A 20,573-nucleotide genomic window follows, 5' to 3' on the forward strand; every position below is an offset into this window, starting at 1 on the left:
GAGATTAGGGACTTTGGAACTTTTTTGTCATCCCTTGAAAAATTGGTTTGTTCTTACTTTTTGGCTCCTTCTCTTTCTAGCTCCCCTATGTCTGAACAAAGGCAGCATTCAGCTGAATCTGAGGTTATGCCAAACTAACGTACAAATTGGACTCACGGGTCACTTGCCTATTTTGCTCAAAACATTTCTGTGTTTCTCAAACACTTGTCAGCTGCTGCCTTGCTTTTTTTTTTAGGCCGACGTGACAAGATTGTTTTGCACTGAAGCTTGACCTAGAGGCTAATTTATCTAATTGATCTTTGGCTGAAGACAGGTTCAACCTTGATTAAGTTTCAAAGTAGCCAAGCCACACTCTCCAATAGGAATCTGTCTTCCCCTCTCCCAAGATCACTCATGATCTATTAGTGAGTCAATTATACTGTACTGTTGGAACACGGCCTTCTTTCTGACAGCAGTAATGGTCCTTGGCATTACAGCTGCCTCAGATATATTTAAGCTCTAAAGGATTTCAGGGGAGTACAAACTTTGCCAGAAAGATGGAGTTTTGTGTTAGTGAGTGGAGAGAGTAGGTGTGTACTGAGCAGCAACAGAGTCCTCTGCTATGAGAAGTGTCCCAGTTGTGTACCTGAGCCAACTGTTGTTGAAATTATTTTCAGTATTCCAAAATGAAAACACAAGAAGAAACTGTGTCATCTTGCTAGTGATGATTATGCTTTTTTTCATTCTAAACATGTGTTTTATAAAAGGTAAAACAAAAAACAAAAAGAAAAGAAAAATATCCTGCAGATTAAAACTTTTGTCAAATGTGTTTCATATCGAAGGTCTCAAAAGTGACTAGAAGAGATCTAGTTGAATCCAACAGAGCATTAAGAGCAGGTACTTTACCAAAAACAGGACACACTTTTCCAACCTTCACTTGCCAAATCTTATCAGACAATCTGAGGCCATTTTCGAGGTGATCTACATTGAGCTTTCATGCTTCTCTCACTGTAACCCCCCACCCCCTCCTGGCCCCAGTCTCCAACTTCAAAACAAATTTTTAAAAAAAATATTTTGAAAAACATTAAAAAATGTTGCTTGGAGACAGATTTTCTCTGAACGTCTAATCAGACAGACATGAGCAAAGTGTAGATTGTAACTAGGCCAAATTTCTGATGTCATGAACAAGCTGGTACACAACTGGATCTCATACACACACCAGACGTTTTCATCAAACATACTCTAAACTCCTCTGTGGCTTTGAATTAGTGTTACTCTTGTTATCAAGGAGTGAGAACCCAACACAATCATCATCTCTGAAGACTTTCTGTTTATTCTGCCTTTAAAAAAAGAAAAGAAACTGCCAGTACAATCAGACGTGAAATATTTCCTATTGACAACAGCTTCCTAGGAATTTTGACTTATGTATGCCTTAACCTTAATCTATTCTTGAGGTTGTTTTAGTATACACTAAAGTCTACGCTAAAATAATTTTTCACATGACAATAGCTAGGATGTTCATCTCATTTCTTTATATTTTGCAAGGGAAATGGGAAATGTGCAGCAATTTATTGACGCATATTGGAAATTCAGTGAACTGCAGATGCATAAACAGATTAATTGTGTCATCTAACACAAAACTAAGGTATGTAGTCATGCCAGCAGCTCTGTAAACCCACGGTTATATTCACTTTTTTGCTGAAAGTAGTTGTTTTTTTTTATTTTATTTTACTTTCTTGTCCACATAGAGTCCTCTCAGGGGATGCATACTTAGCTGGTGCACTTAATGTGTTTTAACTGTGCAGACACGTTTGCCAACTCAAAACACAAAGCAAAGCCTGGAATGCCATTAGGTTTGCATGTCATAAACCACAGTTTGTGACCTAATTGTGACGCTTGACAAAAAAGGAGTATAAATGAGATATTATAGTAAATCCGGGGGGAATAATTAATGTCCATGCAAATCATTGCAATCAATCAATTTGCTGTGACAGTTAAAAAATAGCCATCCCTTGATACATGCTGGTAAAACCTGAAGCATCACTTCAGCCACAGTGGCAAAATACTCTTGCTACTTGAATTTTATATTCTTTGTCATATTCTGGCTGATATTTCGTTCTCTTTAGTGACCTGGAAAGAAAACAGGATTTTAAACTTGTTATAGCCTGCAGCACAAAGCCAAAACGCGGTGAGTAAAATGAGACGCAGGTCAGAAAATCATCCATTTGCAGTCTCTGTGGTTTTTTTACTTTACAAATACCGAACGATCTTTGCCAGCGCTGACAGCTGTGACAGTCAAAAACATTAATTTTTAAATCTCAGCATTTAAAAAAACACTGAGTCCCAAATTCAAAATGCAAATTATCTGCCAAGTGGTGAGTTAATATCACCAGTGTCCAATGCAAATGAACTAGTTTCAAGACTACATGGCTCTTTTTTTATTTATAATAGTGACGACTATTGAGTTTTTCTGGCTTTTTTTTCTTTTACAACTTTATTTGGAAGATTGGAAAATCATTTTACTCCACTGCAAAATATGTAACGGTGCACAAAAAATCAGCTTTTATTACTAAATGTGACATTAATTAGATTGTTTGGGCATTTTTTTACACTTACTATCATGGAAATAATCCTAAATTTCGATACTTCATTATCTGCAAAGATAATTGGATTTTTCTTGAAATATAAAAAGATACTCGACGTTATTAGCTAGATAAATCAGAAGCCAAAGTAAATGTCCTGAAACTGGAAAGTAACAGATTTAACCCCTTCAAAACACCGTCTTGTATCGAACGTCTGAACAAAGGCAGAAATGTTAAGTTTAATGTTGATTCTTCCCATATAGAAGAACCTTAATACAACAAGGTGAAGTAAAATTCAAACAAAGGGATTAATACTTTGGCGAGACACAAATACAGCTTGCCATGCTGTAAAAATATCCCTAAAACAAGGCAGAGAGTTTAACCTGATTCCAGGCTTGGCACTGAACTGTCACAGAGAAGCTCTTGTCAGATAGTGCAGAGTAAACCTAAATCATGACGTACCTCTTTAGGAGAACGTGCAGACAGGGAGAAAAACGTGGCACATCATTCTAAGTTTTAACTTGCGTGTCTTCCTCTTGGCTTTGGTCAAGGACAGCATTATTCAGTAATTGGAAAAAAGCATGTATCTGCATTATATCACGTTTTTTTTTCCAGACTAACCAGACCATATGACTATTATTCATTATCCAGGTAGAGAGCGACCATGTCAACTTTCTTTTTAAGCATTAGAAGAGGAGAGAGCAGTTACTTGTTTCTTCCACAGGAGAAATGATTAAAAATAGTCAGCTGGCCTGAGCCAAACGACTGTGGATGGAAAGCAGTTTGTCTGTGTGGTGAACTGTTAAACTGGTACATCACCATCCAAAGCAAACCATTTTTAAAAAGTGATTTAGCTCTATCCGACTTCATCTCCAGTGTTATGAGCCAAAGAGTCTGGCCTCTGCCCACAGACTGACCTGTCCTCCCCATCACTGACTCACAAACTTACTCTACCTCCGCTGTCATAATAAAGCATTGAGACGGTATTGTCTGGTAGGTGGAAATAAACACTTCTACCATGTCTCCCACAGTTCTTACTCATACCGTCCCACCCAAACACTCGCCTCTGGTAAAGGTGAAACAGACACTCAAGGAGATCATGAAAAGTTTCCCAATTTATAGTTGAGAGTACTTTTAATAAATGGAAGATTTTTTTTAATAAAGTACTCTAAAAGGGTAGGAAAGCATTACTTAAGCAGTCACTGGAACATTTTACCCATTGTTTAGCTTTCAATGTGACAGCATATAAATTTATCAAGTGTGAGTTATTGTTCTGTATGTTTCAAGTAGTACTCTTGAAATTCTAAGATAAACTAAAAGCACATCACAGAGAGCAATGTTGTGATATGTTCTTTCTCTCTTAGAGCTTTATCTGCATTACAGCGGTGTCTTCACAGTAACCTGTTAAGTAGTTTGTGAAATATATTCCTGGAAAGTTAACATAAGGTATGTATCAGCACCGATCAGGCCAAACATTTAAATAGCTGACAGGTGATGGTCTCGATGCAGTGTAAGGTCTTGCTCGGAAACCATTAGTCCAGACATTCACTAACCTTAAAAACTCCCCGCATACCGATCTGATCAAGCATCTACTGGATGCACCAGAACAGGCCTGCAAACAACGGGACCCAAAGGAAACATCATCAGTTAACTTGCCAGAGTGACTTGAAATGATTGATACCACTCTCTTGTCTCTGTGCCATGAAGCCTCAGCCAGCAGCTGACTCGTTACTGATGAAATCCCTTTGATAAGCTTTGTAATGTGCTTTGCTTCCTTTTAAATTAATATTAATTACCGTTTCACAAAACCCTGAAACACATAACTATATTTGGTAAAGAAATGTTCAAGAGGGCTGTGCAAAAAAAATCTTGACCCAACCCTTATTTTTTTTAATATATTTTGCTAGGAAAATCAGAAATAGGTGCAAAGATTTACTGAAACGTGCAAACTGTTTCAACAAATCTGTACAAAAACAGACATTGAATAACTCTAACAAGCCTCATTTCCTTTTACGCAGTGTTCAGGAATAGTTCTTCAGGCTTCTTGAAGGACATTTCAAAACTCTTCTTTGAATGCTGGCTACCTTTTCTTACATTCTGTCAAGACGTTGAGCTCTGAGCCCTGGAAAAGTCAATCTTCACTGCTAAGTGTTCCACTGTGGGGTTTTTTCTATCAAGGTATACTTTTACTGCACTGTCAGTGTGTTTGGGATCATAGTCATGCTGACACTGGTTCATACCATAAAATCTGTGCCTTTTTTATGCTTGAATGATTCACAAGTCAGTTTGTAAGTGGCTTAACAAACTCAAAAGACATTCATCTGAAAATGGACTGGACTGGCTGAAAAAGCAGCCAATGTCCAAAGGAAAACTCCAAAAGACTTTCAGACAGCATGGAGCTCTATTGCTCGAGACCACTTTATAAACTTGCAAAAGTGTCTGGCTGCTTGGAAACAAAATATAAAGAAATGAGGGGCAGCTCATTTCTGCAGTACTGCAAATTAAGACAACCACCTGAAAAATATCTAGCTTAAACAGAGAATGAGTCGTCAAACCCTTTGGAAAGAAGATCAAATAGTCTGTAGCATGCTGAGCTCTTTCCAATCTAATCTGAATACTCTGCTTTCTTTCACAGTAACATCTCAAACTGAGTCTTAAGGACACTCTGCTTTCGATTCCTCCACATTTGTCTCACTATAAACAATGTGAATGTGCTCCACTGCGAAAAAAAAAGCAGTTAATGTTACTTACTTTTTGACTTTAGCACTTGACAAAATTTCAGCCTTCTTAATCTTTCCTTTACTCTCCGGCTTACTATTATCTGAGCTGACCTGAAGTGATAAACCCCACCCATCACACAGCCTAAAGAAGTTAAAAAACAAACATTTAGAGTTATTTTCAGTCACTCCCTGACCCAGGACTGTGTGACAGTGATCAGCTGATACAGTATAAACCATGCTGACAGGACCTGGCATTATCTCCTGAGGAGAAACAGCCCCTACTGTTAGGCCCGTAATGGCTAACACTCCATAATCAAAGCCAAACAAACACGTCTACATTAAACAGGCTAACATATAACTGGAGCTGTTAAGGAACAAGCATAAGTCAAAGTAACATTAATTACATAAATCTTAATTACCTAAACATTATAGTGTAACAGGCAACACTCAAGGATTTATAGAGCCACATCCCCAAACAACATAATGGAGTGAAATAATGTAATTTTAACAACCACTCAGGGGCACTTTAATGTCCAAACAGTAGAACTAAAAGAAATGCACATTTTTCCTCTTTGATGGACAGAGAGACAGTTTATAAATCTCATTACATTATAAAGATGCGAGATCCTGCTTTTCCTGATGGACCACCAAAGAGATGAGGTGAAAGATTAGCTGGGGGTAGAACGCCAGGGGAGTTACACGATGGTTTGGTACTGATATCTTGACCGGGAAACAATGAGCATTGACATTCTCACATTTAACAAGCCACATTCCGCCAACACACACAAGTACACAAGCTCACACACGCATCGAAGTCAGAATAACACAGATCCCTGAGCCCTCTCTCCACCACTCGTAAAATAAGTGAAATGCAACCCCCATTGTGCAACCATTACTGCATTAGTAAAATGGTCTTTTTTACCATCACTGGCAGCTAGTCTGTTCCACTCCAACCCGCCGCAACGGAAAAAGAAGAAAAATATGATTAGAAAATGATCATTTTTATAAAGAGTAAAAAGTTGGCTATGTGAGACAGAACCAAGGTGGTAGTTAATATGCAGATCACATCTACAGTAAGTGTTTTTAATTTAGTAGAACTAATTTCTTTGGACAGATTAGGAGTATTAAAAAAAGCGATAACACAACATAAACGGTTGATCCCGTTTTCACCTTTATCAGGTAATGCTTTAATGGGGAACAGACTTGCTGAAGTTTTGTTGAACAGCAACTTAGCTGATTTATTTCCCAGATTTATTAGAGCTGGGATGACGTAAATGAACCAAAAGCTGCACAGCACAACATGAGCTGCGTGCTTACTGTATTTTATTTATAGCTCTTATTCTCAGATATGGTATGTGCTTTAGTGAGTGCACCACCAAAATCATTGGACTCAAAGTGAACAGTTTAAAAACAAAAGATCTAAAAAGAAACAGAGATGTTGTCTTTTTTATTCCTTGGGTTTGTCTTCCTTGTCATAAACTGGCGCCTGCTTTACCCAAATATAACCCAGCTTTCAACAGTTACATCCAGAAATTTGTGGTGTTATGGCTGGAAGCAGCTGGACAGGAAGTTTCACAGATCTTAAACTTCACTTCTTTCTCTACATTTCCATATTGTTTCTCATATTGTTTCATCTTTTTGTAACTTATCAGACCAAGCTGCACTGATTAGTGACCTGAGGACAAAAGACTTTTTTGTTTTTGTTGTTTTTCACAGTACTATCTCCCAAGTATTACACACCCTCTGAGAGGAAAATATTAACTCATAGATAGCATCATGAAACTTCCCATCTAATTACTCAAATTAAGACAATTATTTCTTGTATAACAAAGTTGTTTTTAAATGCACTATTTCCTAAATATGTGTTAACTTGCACAGATTTTCATTCATAAATATATGTTTATATGTCTTTATATATTTCCTGATATTAATTAGAGAGATTATTTTTCAGTCCAGTTTTTGGGATTTTATTCGGTCACGAATGATTTATGTTTTGCAGGGTCATTATCTTTCTAAATATGTGGTTATCATGTCATGTCATCATGTATGTAGTATTTTTCTAGTCTTACTGACCACTTAAAGCACTTTGGACTACATGTCACATGTTAATCACATTCATAGAAGTACTTCATTCACTTTATACAATTTAGTGTCACAAATTAACCTGTTATGCATGTCTTTGGACTACTGGAAGAAAGCTGGAGCACCTGATGGAAACCCAGACCAGGGTTCAAACTCGGGACCTTTCTGGCAATAGTGCTAACCACTGCATTACCATGACACATTATAAGTAAGGCTCAGAATGACACATGATCAAAGGCCTCTGGAAAAACCTTCAGAATTTAAAAAGGTGTAAAACTGGATAGTTTGGTTTATGCAGCCGCTACTAATCTTAAGATTTGTGGTTCCACTTCAGTAAAAGGAAAAAAACAGTAGACAACATCTAGTAAGATAAGATACGAAGGCAGTCAAAGCAGAATATGTTCACATTATTTAAAAAAAATAATTAAAACTATTCAAGTTCAACAAACAACAACAAAAAACTGAGTGCTTGTTTTTAAAGGAAAAGAGGTTAAAAATCTAAATGAAACAGTTTATCTTTGAAAACAGACTTCTGCATGACTTGAGGAGCTAACGTTTACCTAGCGAACTTACTGGTATGGCTGCTTGGTTCATCATTATCAGCTGTGGTATCTTTTTAATACCTACTGCAACAATGACTTGTGGTGTTTGTGTGTTATGTGGAAGATTGCATAAAAATTCAGCTTTTTTGTATTTGTTTAACATCCTTCATGAGCTGCCAAGAGAGATAAAGTTTCAAACCTGCAGCCAGGCGTTCCAGTAAGCAAGACGTTGTACTTGAGCCCGATGTTACACTTGGAAGTCACTGCCTGTAATGCTGTTGCTGTTCAAACTGAGAAATATAGCATATCGGTCCATTGAAGACATTTAATACTCATGCGTGCTTTGAAACTTTTACTGCCAACGGTCTGCAGAAAATTTGTAGTGCTGACATTTTTAAAGACATTTCAGTGTGATTAGGCATCATTGACATCAGCTTTCTTATGTGTTTTCCAGAAAATTTCCTGATGTTAATTAGAGATGATATTTTCCAGAGCTGTTTTTGGAGAGCCATTTATTCCGTCACAGAACAGAAGGTGATACGCTGGTTATGTCGCTGTCAAAGCTGCCTTGGTTATTAATACTTGCGAACATAAATATGTTGCAATCATGCACAGAAAACATATTTTGGATGTTTGGCTGTTTAGTCTGTGTAGACCTTGAGCCAGCATAATACAAATACAGCCTCCAATATGGTTGCAATTATACAGCACAGTGGTCCAAATTTCGCCAGCTTCACTGATTCTTTTTCCCCGATTGAAACACACAGTAGTCAATAATCCAAACTCTTTACTTGGAAAAGCCCACGGCCTCTTTTTTTAAACAAAGGATGACCTCAGCTCTTACCCTGATAACATAAGAGATGTTTAAATCAGATTAACTAACAGCACCGTGCACCTTAACATGAATGACATCACTGCTTATACAGAAAAGGCTTTTGCGTGCACAGATGGATTCATTACAGCCTGGTCCGCATCAGTGCATGTGTGTGAGAGCAAAACAGCGAGAGGGAGATCTGTGTGCCAGCTTCACGCTAACGTGTGATGGGTTCATTATAGCCTCCGGGCATAACAACAACAACAAACAATACAACAACACAGACGCATATATAAAGACATACATGCATGGCCATCTAATGCATCCCTATGTCATTAATCATCAGGTGTTTTGGCATTCCCTCACTGGGAAATAAGTGGATTAGTCAAATGGAGGAAAAGGAGGATGAAAGTGAGCCAACCACAGAGGTAACGAGCCAATGAAAGTTGTCCACCAAAGTCGGAGCTAATTGTGTACGGTTGTGGGCTTTTAACGGGCAGAGGTAATCACTTTTGTCCGATAATTAGCATTTAGTTTTCAGGAAATCTATAAAGTGAATGCCATCTGTCATGCTGTTTGAATTAACACACAGTGTTTTAAAAAAGTGTACAAAATAAAAAGGAATGTATTAAAAGCTACATCATTCTTTTCCCCATTCTTTTTAACTTAACTCTGTCTTGAGAAAGGAAAACCAGCTGACTACATAAAAAGCCTTGAGACACATTAACATTTTCAATTTTTTTTTTCACTTTTTTGGCCTGGAAGCCTCTAAAGAAGGTGGACAATTTTCACACAGGAGGCATCCACAGCAGGAAGAAATGACTGGGCATGAACTATTATATGCCCTGTTACTGTAGTGGATCTCCATATTTAGCATGGCCAGAGTTTCATACAATGAGGTCAGTATATGGGCAAAAAATCAGTAAGGTTTCATTGTGGTTAACCTCCTAAGACCCGAACTCTTTCATGGCATTTTTAATTTCTCTTTGCTGTTTTATTTGGTATTTACAATTGAGTAATGATGTGCAAAACTCTTTATTTGGTGTCTGAACACAGCAGCATTTTTCCTGAGTAAAAAAACAAAATGAGAAACAACAATTGGTGCCCCTTTGAGCAATATGGCTCATTTGAAAGCCATTTGAAAGAGCAAAAGGTAAAGCCACCCTTCACACAGGCCTACAGAGACAATCTGGCAACCACCTGTCACTAGTGGAAAATGTGTATTCCTCGACAAGCTGGCAATAGTTGCTAGAAGTTGCAAAGTGAACTTAGTAGCCAAGATGCATACGGTGCTCCACAGAAAACCTCCTTATAATTGGTTTGGTTGTTAGCAGACATTGATGCCTGAAGGTGAACATGCTCACTTTCTGGTTTTCTATAACACTTAAGTTTGATACACTTAACTTTACATTTTATTACTGCTTGACTAGTCCTTTCCAAGTGTTCGCATACAAGTGGGTATCTTCCATGCAAATAAAAGGCTACTGTGGCGACCAAAGTAATCACAAAGTGGGTTTTGCACCTTCTTTGCGACCCTTCAGCAACAACTCGCCAACCGGTTACATACACGTAGTTGCCAAGAATCACCAACTGGTCTCCTAAATGAAACCTAACTGGAAAAGAACTAAAACAAAAGTTATTCTGGAGAATCCAAGAATAAAAAATATGGAGTTCAAATTAAGCATAATTGTTCCCCTTTAAACTGTAGCACCTCCCCCTTTTGTTTCCTTTAGTTTTGGCAAAATTTCTTGTGGAAAAGCTGCAGAGCAATGAGGTAAAGACTGAAAGCAACTTGAATACAAACACTGAATCCAATAACCTTTGCAGGCAGATGAAGTTTCTGCCTCCGCCTAAGAACCAAAACAAAGAAAACCTGCAATTTTACTGTTAACACGTGTTATAAATGGAGAGAGAGTCCTGATTCTCTGTGGGCTCATCATGAGCAACTACGTTCTAATTACTGTTGTTAAGCTATTAATATGAAAATCTAGTTTATCCAGTAAATAAAGAGTTGACGACCACACCATCCTGAAATCAGATTTCCCCTTGATGATGGCCAGGACATAAACACATGATTAATGAATGCTGAAAACATCCTTATTTTTTCTTTTGAAGTGGTATGAAGAAATCCAAATCAAAGTATAAGTAAGGAGGAGGAGGGGGGGACATGTTCTTCCTTTTCGGAAATGGCTCTAAATCTGATTAACAACATTCCTTGTTTGTCACTAATGCTACATCCTGGCTAAAGAACAGTCAGCTGTCTCTGCTGTTCCCAGGAAGTGTGTGTATGTGTGTGTGCCCGTCACCCATTACAATAGGTTCCATGTCGCCATTGCATACTAACGCTGAGACCACACACTCACTTAAATCAAAGGAAACTTAAATATGAGGCAGAGCAGAAGCTAATCTGCTGAACCAGTTTGATAGGGAAGAGGAAGTGTTTCTGCCGTCCTGATAATCAAAAGGATTACAGAGAGCTATAACTCTTTCAACAAGCAGTAGTCCTCTCAAACAAGAGTCTGTGTTTGTCACTATAAGGCCAAATTTACATAGAGCAAGTTCCCATAGTGGGATAGATTGCATAAATGCAAACCAAAATGATCACGAGGATCTGCAAAAGAAAAGCGAGGTTGAATTAAGTAGCAGTGATCCGTGAGTGGAGCACACTGGCCTGATTCTTGGAACAGACTTAAGGCTGCTTTTCATTATGCTGATTAGAACGCCATGAAATTGAGCATGAAATGTATCTGATGATCATGCAGGCATGAGAGGGAATTGACATATGAAAGCAATTTGATTGGTCACTTGTTGAGTCACTATTAAAGCAATCTGTTAGTGTCAGATGGAGCCTAGGTGTGTAGTCACATGAGATCTTGGCTTATGAGTATCGAAATCAGAGGTTTCCATAAAAGTTTGTGTAACCATTTCTAATGGATCATTTTAATCAGGTGGGATTCGTGAATAGTATTACCCAAGGTCATTCTTATGTACGCATGTTTCTAACATAAATTAAATATGATTTTTTTTGCTTAACCTTCAAGTGACTGGATAAGATTATTTACGTCACCAGAAAAATAATTATATTCTGCTGCAATATCAATCAATTCATTCTCTTCTGCTAAAACAGCTATCCCAGCTGTCTTTGGGCGAGAGGCAGGGTACGCCCTGGACAGGTAGCCAATCAGAGCTAACAAATAGAGAAGAACAGGTATTCACACTCACACCTATGGGCAATTTAGAATTACCAATTAACTCAACCCCACTAACTATATGTCTTTGGACTGTGGGAGGAAGTCAGAGTACTGTGCAAACATGGTGAGATCATGCAAACTCCACACAGAAAGACCCTGAACTGATGGTGGAATTGAACGCACAACCTTCTTGTTGTGAGGCTAACCACTGCACCACCGTTTCCCTGCTGTTTTATTTTTATTTTCCTGAAATATTTTTTTCAGGAAAGTTAGATAAGGTCATTTATTTATTTATTTATTCTTTAATCTTAGAGAAAATTATTCGACCATAATTTTCCGCCTCTAATCACTACATTGCAATGTTTTGCAGTGAACTATGGCTAACTCATTCTTGCTTAAAAATAATTGAACCTTAATAACTACAGCAATATTTTAGAATATCTGTCATTAATAAAGTATGGTATACATATATACAGCAATTTGGAGTATTCATAAATGTCTTTATGGTGTTGTTTGTTGTTTCACTAAAATATCATATGTCAAAAAAAAATACCTGGCCACCTACACCTTACACCTACAGGAGCTACTCATGCCATGAACCTGCCAGCAAACAGTCTGTGTGCTGATGTTAATTAATTGAGGAGGTTTGGAGGTTGAGTCAGTAGAAGGCTGGAGACTTTTACTTGCTATGCACCTCAGCACTCGGTGACTGCACTCTGTAACTTCACATGATCTGACTCTTCATGACTGAGTTGCTGTGGTTAAGAGATATGTGTAAAAATATCGCTTAAAGTTGGTTGAAAGTCATAAACTTGTTACGATGGTGGCATAATATTACAGTATAGAAAGTTTGTAAAGGCAGATGGTTAGGTGCTTGATTTTATACTCGTGTGACAATGGGACCAAAAACCCCTGACTTTAAAGAATAAGAAATATGTTCAAGTACTGTTGTCGTTGTAGTGTAGCATGGCTGCTGTGCGACAATACTTGAGAGTTCAAACAACTATAGTTTACAGAAAAGGGACTGATTTGGCCTGGTGCAAGGTAGGTTGAAGTCTCCATGCTCACTGGTAGGTTAGGTAAAGGGTAGCAGGCATCAATTTGAATTTAAGCTGATGCTCTTAAGTATCATTTGCCAAATTCCACTTTTATGGCTCCAGGCTGGAGAGTAACTTTGATGGTATGATACCCCATGTAGCATTTGTTAATAGACTGCAGAATACAGTTAAGTAAATCCACACGAGCCTTAAACCTCAGAGCCAACAAAGAATACGCAATAATTTATTTTAAGGTGAGTTATTTTTCTTTACTCCACCACTAGGGTTCCCCCACCTCCTAGATCCCCTCTAACCCTTGATTAACACTCGCATAATCATGCAAATGTACTTTACGATACGACAAAAGAACCTCAAACCACAAGCTTCGTCATCAATGACTGTGTGCTGGGATTCTTCCTTTAACTGCCTAATCAGAAACTGCTGTTGAACAGTCAGTACAAAGTTAATCTAAAAGGTTTGTACTTCATGACTTCTCTTCACAGACGACGGTGAAACCAAACTATGACCTTATCACTTTGCCAGGAATCTTTTTTTCCCCTCATAAAGACTAAATGAGGAAATGTGCACTGCACATCTGCGTGATTATGGTCAACAGCTCTTCTTCATATGCATCTCAGTGGTTCATTAAGGAACAGTCCTCACACTCTGGCCTTGATCTCTCTCGCTTATCCATCTGCCACTCATAGCCTTTGTTATGCAGATGTTGTCTCTTCAGTTCTAATTATCACAATGTTTATTTACTATTGACTATTTCTTTAGGCAATTTTCTGTTATTCCCTTTGACATTTTGGGACAATTAAATTCAAATTTTCATTGTTACTAAGCACAGATTTATTATACTCTAAGAGAATAAAAGCAGAAGTAAACAAACTTCTTTTAATCCTGTAAATATTTAAGTTGTGTACATACTAAATTCAATGAATCCACAATTTTGTTTTCACTTTCAGAATGAGATTGGTGTGAATGCATTTTACTGATGAAAAGGCATAGAGATTACAAATGGGCCATAATACAGTCGGAACAATAGATAGTTAAGTTTGCTTTTTGACAACATTTCCCTTATTGGTTGACCCATAAAAGGGCTTTCTTAATAAGGCTTACATGGCTTGTTTGCCTCAGGTATTATCATATTGGCTATTCTGCATTCACCTCACCTCTTTTACCTCTTTATCAGACCTGCTGGGTTTGATAAAGCGAGTGAGTTCTCAGCTGTCCTGAATGATAACAGAATTCCATTTGTTGCCTTTCTTCATCTTTGTTTGATTCTGCTGGTATCCAACCTCTTGCTGACAACTTTGTCGTATATTTATAACCAAATATCTTGTTTGTTAAAGTAGTGAAACAAAAAATGGGCTCTTGACCACTTTACTTGTCCTGGTATGGGCTGCTCAGCCTACCCACAAAGTTGTAAAAATGTCTCGTTTTATCCCAGGGACTTCGTCTGACTAAATATCTGGATTTGAACTACAGACTCAAAATTGCTGAAAACTAAGTGAGCTTTCCCCAAGAAGGGAGAGTAATCATATTAGCGATTGCATTATAGGAAATATATGATCCAATTTTGAATCTGTTTTTGTAAAATGGTCTCTTGTGAGCTTCACTTATTGTCTTAATGTGTTTAGATTTTATTTCATTATGTTGGTTCTTGTAGATCTCTTCAATTTCCCCATATTCTTTTTTATGTCCTCCAGATAACAGATGTGAACTCATGTATATATAAATATAGCATAAACACTGACCAATTTTTAAGTAAATACTGCACTTAAGTTTAGTCACTTCTGTTTTCATGTTTAATTTTTCTTTCACTTAAAACAGGCCCGTTCTTGACCTCCATTCCTTTGTACACTGTAAGCATAATTAAGACTCCACGGCTCACCACACAGGCACCTGCACCCACACGCTGCACGCATCAGCACACTCACACCTGCATGTTTGCTGTGATCTACCTCACACTAATAAAAAGACTTTCCTGCTTTTGAACCAGAGCTCTGCTTTCGCAAGCTGAAGGTATGCAGTGTTCCTGCTTTGCTGCTTAGGCCTGTGTGTTTGTTTTAGTTTTAAGAGTCTTCACTGATGCTGTCACCAAATTATGCAAGCAGACTGCCCATAGCATCCCAAACCTAATCTGAGACTAACAGGTTGATTTGATAAGATGAATTAAAGTTGCATAGCTAAGCCTCTATAAAAGCTAAGCATTTCCTCCCACTGGGAAAACTGATTTCTTAGTTTAAATGTTTTAGGAAATGATCCCTGCAGACCATGTACCTCATGAGACTGATCATTCCTGGTTTTACGGTTTTAAAAACCATGAAATATCTTGTTGCACTCATAAAAAAGGCTAACTCATTGTGAACTTTAATCCTGTCTCTCTATAAAGGAAGCATCGTTTTGTTTTAAGGTTCATAAGAAGCTGTTTTTAAGTCCATTACCATTTTTTTTAATCTAAATAATTCAGACTAATGTTTATTCTACCAAATTTAAGCACAAACTATGTTGCACTAATTCATTACAACTGATCATCACACATCCTTAGCATCCAGCGGTTTACCACCGACTCACTGTTAAACTATTGAAGGACTCATACAAGAATAAAGAAGCTGTTGGGCTTCCAAACTGCACAGACAGCAGCAACTGCAAAATTAAAAAAAGGCTTTTTAGTCTCTCAATTACTTGTGTTCCTCAGTCTTGAGGATTGTTGTGCTATTGCATCATGGAACCTCAAGAGAAATGAGAAAGGAGCAGGTCTATGCAGGGAAATTAGCTCAGCCGTTCACTCCTGATATCAACGTGGAAAGTGGGGGTGTGAATTATGGTATTACAGCAGCTGTGAGAAATGTTAGAAGTAATCACTGTGGAGTGAGTGGGGGTTTCAGCAGGCTGACTGTTGCTCCTTGGGGCCTAATCCATGCCAGAAGGAGGATGAAGTGGGATGCAGAGGGAGTTTAATTTGATGGGATAAAGCTGATGGAGATGCTCAGATTTTCAGTGTTATCCCTGTTTTTATGAAAAGCTTTTGTCTGTAAAGAATCAAATTTCAGAGGACCAAGAAACCACATTTTCACCCTGGCCACCCTGTATTTTGGAGTTTATTCAATGTGGTTTTGAAGCGATTTACCAAAGCTGAGACTGATAGACTTTCACAGCCTGGCGAGGTACACAAAATCTTTCAGCTAAAGTTACAAAAGGAAGAACTTCATGATAAAAGGGCAGCTCAGATTATCAGCCATCATAATTTCAAAACTCACCTTCGTTTTGATTTTCTGAACACCCTAGCACGTGTAAGTGATGTAGCTAATCAAGGAGGTGCCACCTGAATCAGGCCCAATAATATGCAAAGTAACAAGCACTGCGTACAGTTATACTGCAGGAAAGCCACACACTCCACTTTGATCCTCTCATTATTTGAACAGTAGGAAAACAGTTATAAAAGGAGCAACAAAGAAGTGATTAGGCAAAATTCACTGTGGCTCTTTCCAGAGAACAGTCTTGACCACAGCATACTGTGTATGGAGGATGGGTGGGGGGGTTCAAAGATGTTGTGAAATAGTTCCAGTATGTGAGAGTATTACATATTCACCCCCTGTGAGTCAGCCCCTCGCCTCTGACCACAAATATTACAGTGCATCTGTGCACTGAAACAATGGTGTTCCCCTTCACTTCGCATCACTTATTTCCCCCTGTGCCAGGACAGGGGGAAATAAGAACCTTGAACAAGCAAAGCAGTGTGTGCGAGAGACTGAAGATAGAAAAAAAGAGAGCAATGGAGAGACATGGCAGTGACAAAAATCTGTTCCAGCTAAAGGAGAGGTCCAGGAGCAGAGATGCTGTGCCCAAGGAAAAGTTGACTAAGCTCAGTGAGTTATCATCGATTTCATGTTTTACAAGTTAGATTTGGCCAAACGCAAAGTTTAAAACCAGCAAATTGGTGGGATTAAGCTTTACAAGCCCAGTTGGAGATTGGGTTTGGAGTGTTCTCCTCTAAACAGTGAATCAGATGAAACTTTAACACCAAAAGCCAAATTTCTCATTTGATTTAAAGTCATCTAATTTCCCCACTCAGCACAAGTTTGAAAAAACCTTGAATCTAACGCCAGCTGTTGAATAAAGCTTGTCTTTCACTCTTCACTCGGGCTCGACAAAACTATATACACTCTCCACAACGCTCTAATGTGATCTGCATCCAGGGCTTCATCTTATCTACTAAAGGCGCATTAAAGAAAGATCTCTGCATATTTCAGGTTTACAAGCAGTCTGTAATTTATCCCATTCATTCTATTAAAGTAGAATCTAATCAGTTTGACACACTTTTACTTTCGTAATTAATGCAAGTATTGTGTTTCAAACTGCTACTTCCATGAAAGTGTGAGGCAGCAGACCCACAGGTATGTACTCACCCGTGACCCAGGCTTCTGTGCCGACACTTGAGGCAGGTAACAGAGGAACAGAGGCGCCATAAAGTAGGAAAAGGTAAAAATGAGGAAACTTGACAATAACATAATTGAGCGTCGGTGAGCGCAGAGCGACGAGCGGCAGGTAGTCTGAGCGCACAGCGTGTCCGTCTGTAACACTGATGATGGACAGGTCCAAACCGAAAAAAATATAATAGCACGTTCCAAAAAGACTCCTTAACCCTAATTTCCTGTTAATAATTCTCCTGTGTCTACTCCTCCAATAACTATTCACATAGTGCCACGCGTAGGATCGGGAATCAGGACTTGGCGGTCACCATTGTGATTGGTTTTATCCACTGCGGGAGGATCAGCTGTTCATCGCGGCTTCCACAGGTTGAGTCGCGCCTGTATCCATTGCACCTTCATTTAAAAGCAAAGGAGGGAGCAGCCTTCTCTAGCTGGCACTCGGAGGACCCAATAGCAGCGGCCGGTGGCGGGAAAGCCACGCCCACCTCACCCCAAGATTAACTGTTCGCAGAGTAGAAAGATCGGCTCCGGTCAGTTAGGAGAGAGGAGCAGGAGAGGCAGCAGCTGCAGGAACACTCAGTGTATTATCATGAGTCTTTGAGAGCAGAGACAATGGCCGAGCAATTGCGAGGTCAAATTTTAGGTTCTCATCCCCATTCAGAGACATATAATGCTATATAATAGCCTAGTATCCTGCTGCCGTGACATTTAGCCTGTGTACTTGGGTTTCAATGGAAAACATCTATTGAGTAAAGTCAATAGCTGTCACAAGCACTGCAGGGGGCCAGTCTGTGTTTGTAGATTTGGCTCTGTGTGTGTGTGTGTGTGTGTGTGAGTCTCGTTGTGGGTTTTAGTTGGCAGACGATTCATTGTTTGATAGAGCAAAAAAACAACTGTTTGTGTCACTTTATCCTTAATTACATGGTCATAATGTAACACATTTCATAGAATAAATGGGTTTTTTCTGCTGGAGAACGTATTTGGTTTTGGGAGATTTTTTCAAAATAAACTGGTTGTCCTTCTAAGAGCCATTTGGCTAGCATTGGAATTTCTTCATCTTATATGATAATCTGCAAAAACCTCAGTAATTAATGTATATTAACACCATATGTGTTTGCAAGTACTCACAATGTTAAAACTGCAATTTACCAATTTTACAGTAAGACTGAAATTCAGAAGAAAATATAAGGTTAATCAGTATTTTGATAAATAACAAACAATAATCTATGAAAATAAAGAAGTAGTCAATGTCTTAAACTGCAGTGCAAAGCAAAATAACTTCTTACTTCCTAAAAACTAAATGACTTTTGATCTTTTTTATTTTCTGCACTACTTTCCAGACTGACATAATGCATATAATATGTGATGCTGTATAGGTTAACCTAGCTCTGCTTCAACCTTCTACCGCAATCAAACATGAATGCATTAATTCTAATATTGTATTAGTGGCTTGCTGTGCACCACAACATGAATGTAGGGACATTTCTGCATTGTTGCAACCCTTTTGTCACTATATATACATTTGCATTTTTCACATTTAAGTGGAAAGTTTAAGGTTGTTATGAAGCACTTTAATATCGCAGTGTTGTTTCTTTGACAACTATACATGTTCTCAGTACTTTTCCACTTTTCCACCAGCCTGAGCAGGAAAGCACACTTAATGCATTCACAAAACATGCTTCCACACTGTAATCGGCCTCCAACCTCTCAATTTCTGGCTCTCACATCTTCCTCGCCTCCGTGCTGTCCATTTCTCCATCATTTCCTTTCAGATAAATTGTGAGGCCCATTAAGAAGAGAGAAGCAGTGTTTAGTGCAGGTGTCCCGTCACCCTTTACTGGAACGGGTAACCCCACCCCCACCCCAAATCCCCTTCTCTCACTCTTTGTCCCTATAGATATTTTTTAATTGTTGGTTTTGACAGTTCAGCGGCTTTTTGAGTGCCTCAGAGAAGAGCCTTGTAATTAGAGCTATTGAGCTTCTGGAATTGGCACAATTAGGGTCAGCATTAATTATTCCTCTGTGCTCTGGCCAGTTTCTGTAAAGCACTGTTTGCAGAAAGGATGCCAGAGGAGGGTCACTCCAAATGGGAGAGATAAAAATGGACGGGGCAGTTGTACAAAAGGGAGAAAACCCGAGGCCTAAGTGGTCTCAAGATAGTGAATTATCTGGATTCTTGCTTATCGGACCACCATAGAAACTCAGCAAAGCGTCCGTGTAGTATCATTATCAGAGCTGTGAGAGAAGGGATGCGCCTCATTCCAAGCCGTTTCCCACCCCAGAGACTTAACCCAACTACCCCTCCCGCTCTGTGCCAGCCGGTCCACTCATGTCCTTGTGTGGGTGGAGTAATGCTGTGGGAGGTGAGGATGAGGAGCAGAGAGGGTCAACAGGAGTGTCTCTTGGAATGTTAACGAGATCAGTTTATATCTGCTCTTCCCTCTCACTTCAACCCGCCACCCTGAACAATGAAGACAAAGTTTCTGTTGTCATTTGGCCGAACATAAAAGAAAACCTCTGACAACAAAAACAAAAGGAGGAATGAATGGGCATGCTGAAAGAAAATGTACTTCCCAATTACTGCAGTGGCCCTTCCAAAGACGCCCCAGCCGTCGGTCCCCCCACCGGCTTACACCAGCTACATACGGCCGAAAATTAGCGGGTGTGTGCAGACACAGAAACAGACGGAGCAGCACTGAGGCCACCCAGAGATCTGACGGCCTCTGGAGAGGAGCAGGTTTAGCACAGATGTGCAGCAATGATGTCACATTGCCTAAAAGTACAGTTTAGGTGCACACGCAGTTCAGATGCTGTATGATAAATGTTGAGATGAAAACAAGTTGAAGAGAGGCAAAAACTGCTACTTGTCGTTCATTTTTGCATTGCTTTTTTCCAGTTTAATGCTAAATAACTACATTTTTGTCTAAATAAAATCAGCATTTGCATTTGTCGTGTGTTTCAGTAGATTCTCATTGTTCTTCTAATAACAAAATCCATGAAAACCTATTTGTGACTTTCATTCCAGTGTGTAAAAAGTTCCTCCCTTTGTTTATTGTAGCGATATTTCACCCTCACCTGTACAACAATAAAAAGCTGATGTTTAGTTGATTTACCAGTAATTTAGGATAATCTGAGAAGGCCTACTATAATTATCGACCAGTCACCCAACAATACAGCAACCAAAACC

At 38.8% G+C, this 20,573-nt stretch overlaps 2 protein-coding genes across 12 annotated transcripts in view; one reads left to right on the forward strand and one right to left on the reverse strand.

Moving 5' to 3' along the window:
* smoc1 (SPARC related modular calcium binding 1) overlaps positions 1-17,772 on the reverse strand; it is a 57,032-nt gene extending 39,260 nt beyond the window's left edge. For 5 of the 7 annotated variants that reach the window (XM_005477446.4, XM_005477445.4, XM_005477444.4 and 2 more), the window contains exon 1: positions 17,363-17,771. In XM_005477446.4, coding sequence (XP_005477503.1) covers positions 17,363-17,464 — 102 coding nt within the window. In that variant the 5' untranslated portion in view covers positions 17,465-17,771. Of the gene's footprint in view, positions 1-17,362 lie in introns of all 7 variants that reach the window. The other 2 variants (XM_005477441.4, XM_005477443.4) reach the window with 1 other exon arrangement.
* ccdc177 (coiled-coil domain containing 177) overlaps positions 1-20,573 on the forward strand; it is a 198,558-nt gene that overhangs the window by 164,288 nt on the left and 13,697 nt on the right. The window lies entirely within an intron of this gene.

The sequence above is a fragment of the Oreochromis niloticus genome, linkage group LG19 (genome assembly GCF_001858045.2).
Source record: "Oreochromis niloticus isolate F11D_XX linkage group LG19, O_niloticus_UMD_NMBU, whole genome shotgun sequence".
In the NCBI taxonomy this organism is placed as follows: Eukaryota; Metazoa; Chordata; class Actinopteri; order Cichliformes; family Cichlidae; genus Oreochromis; species Oreochromis niloticus.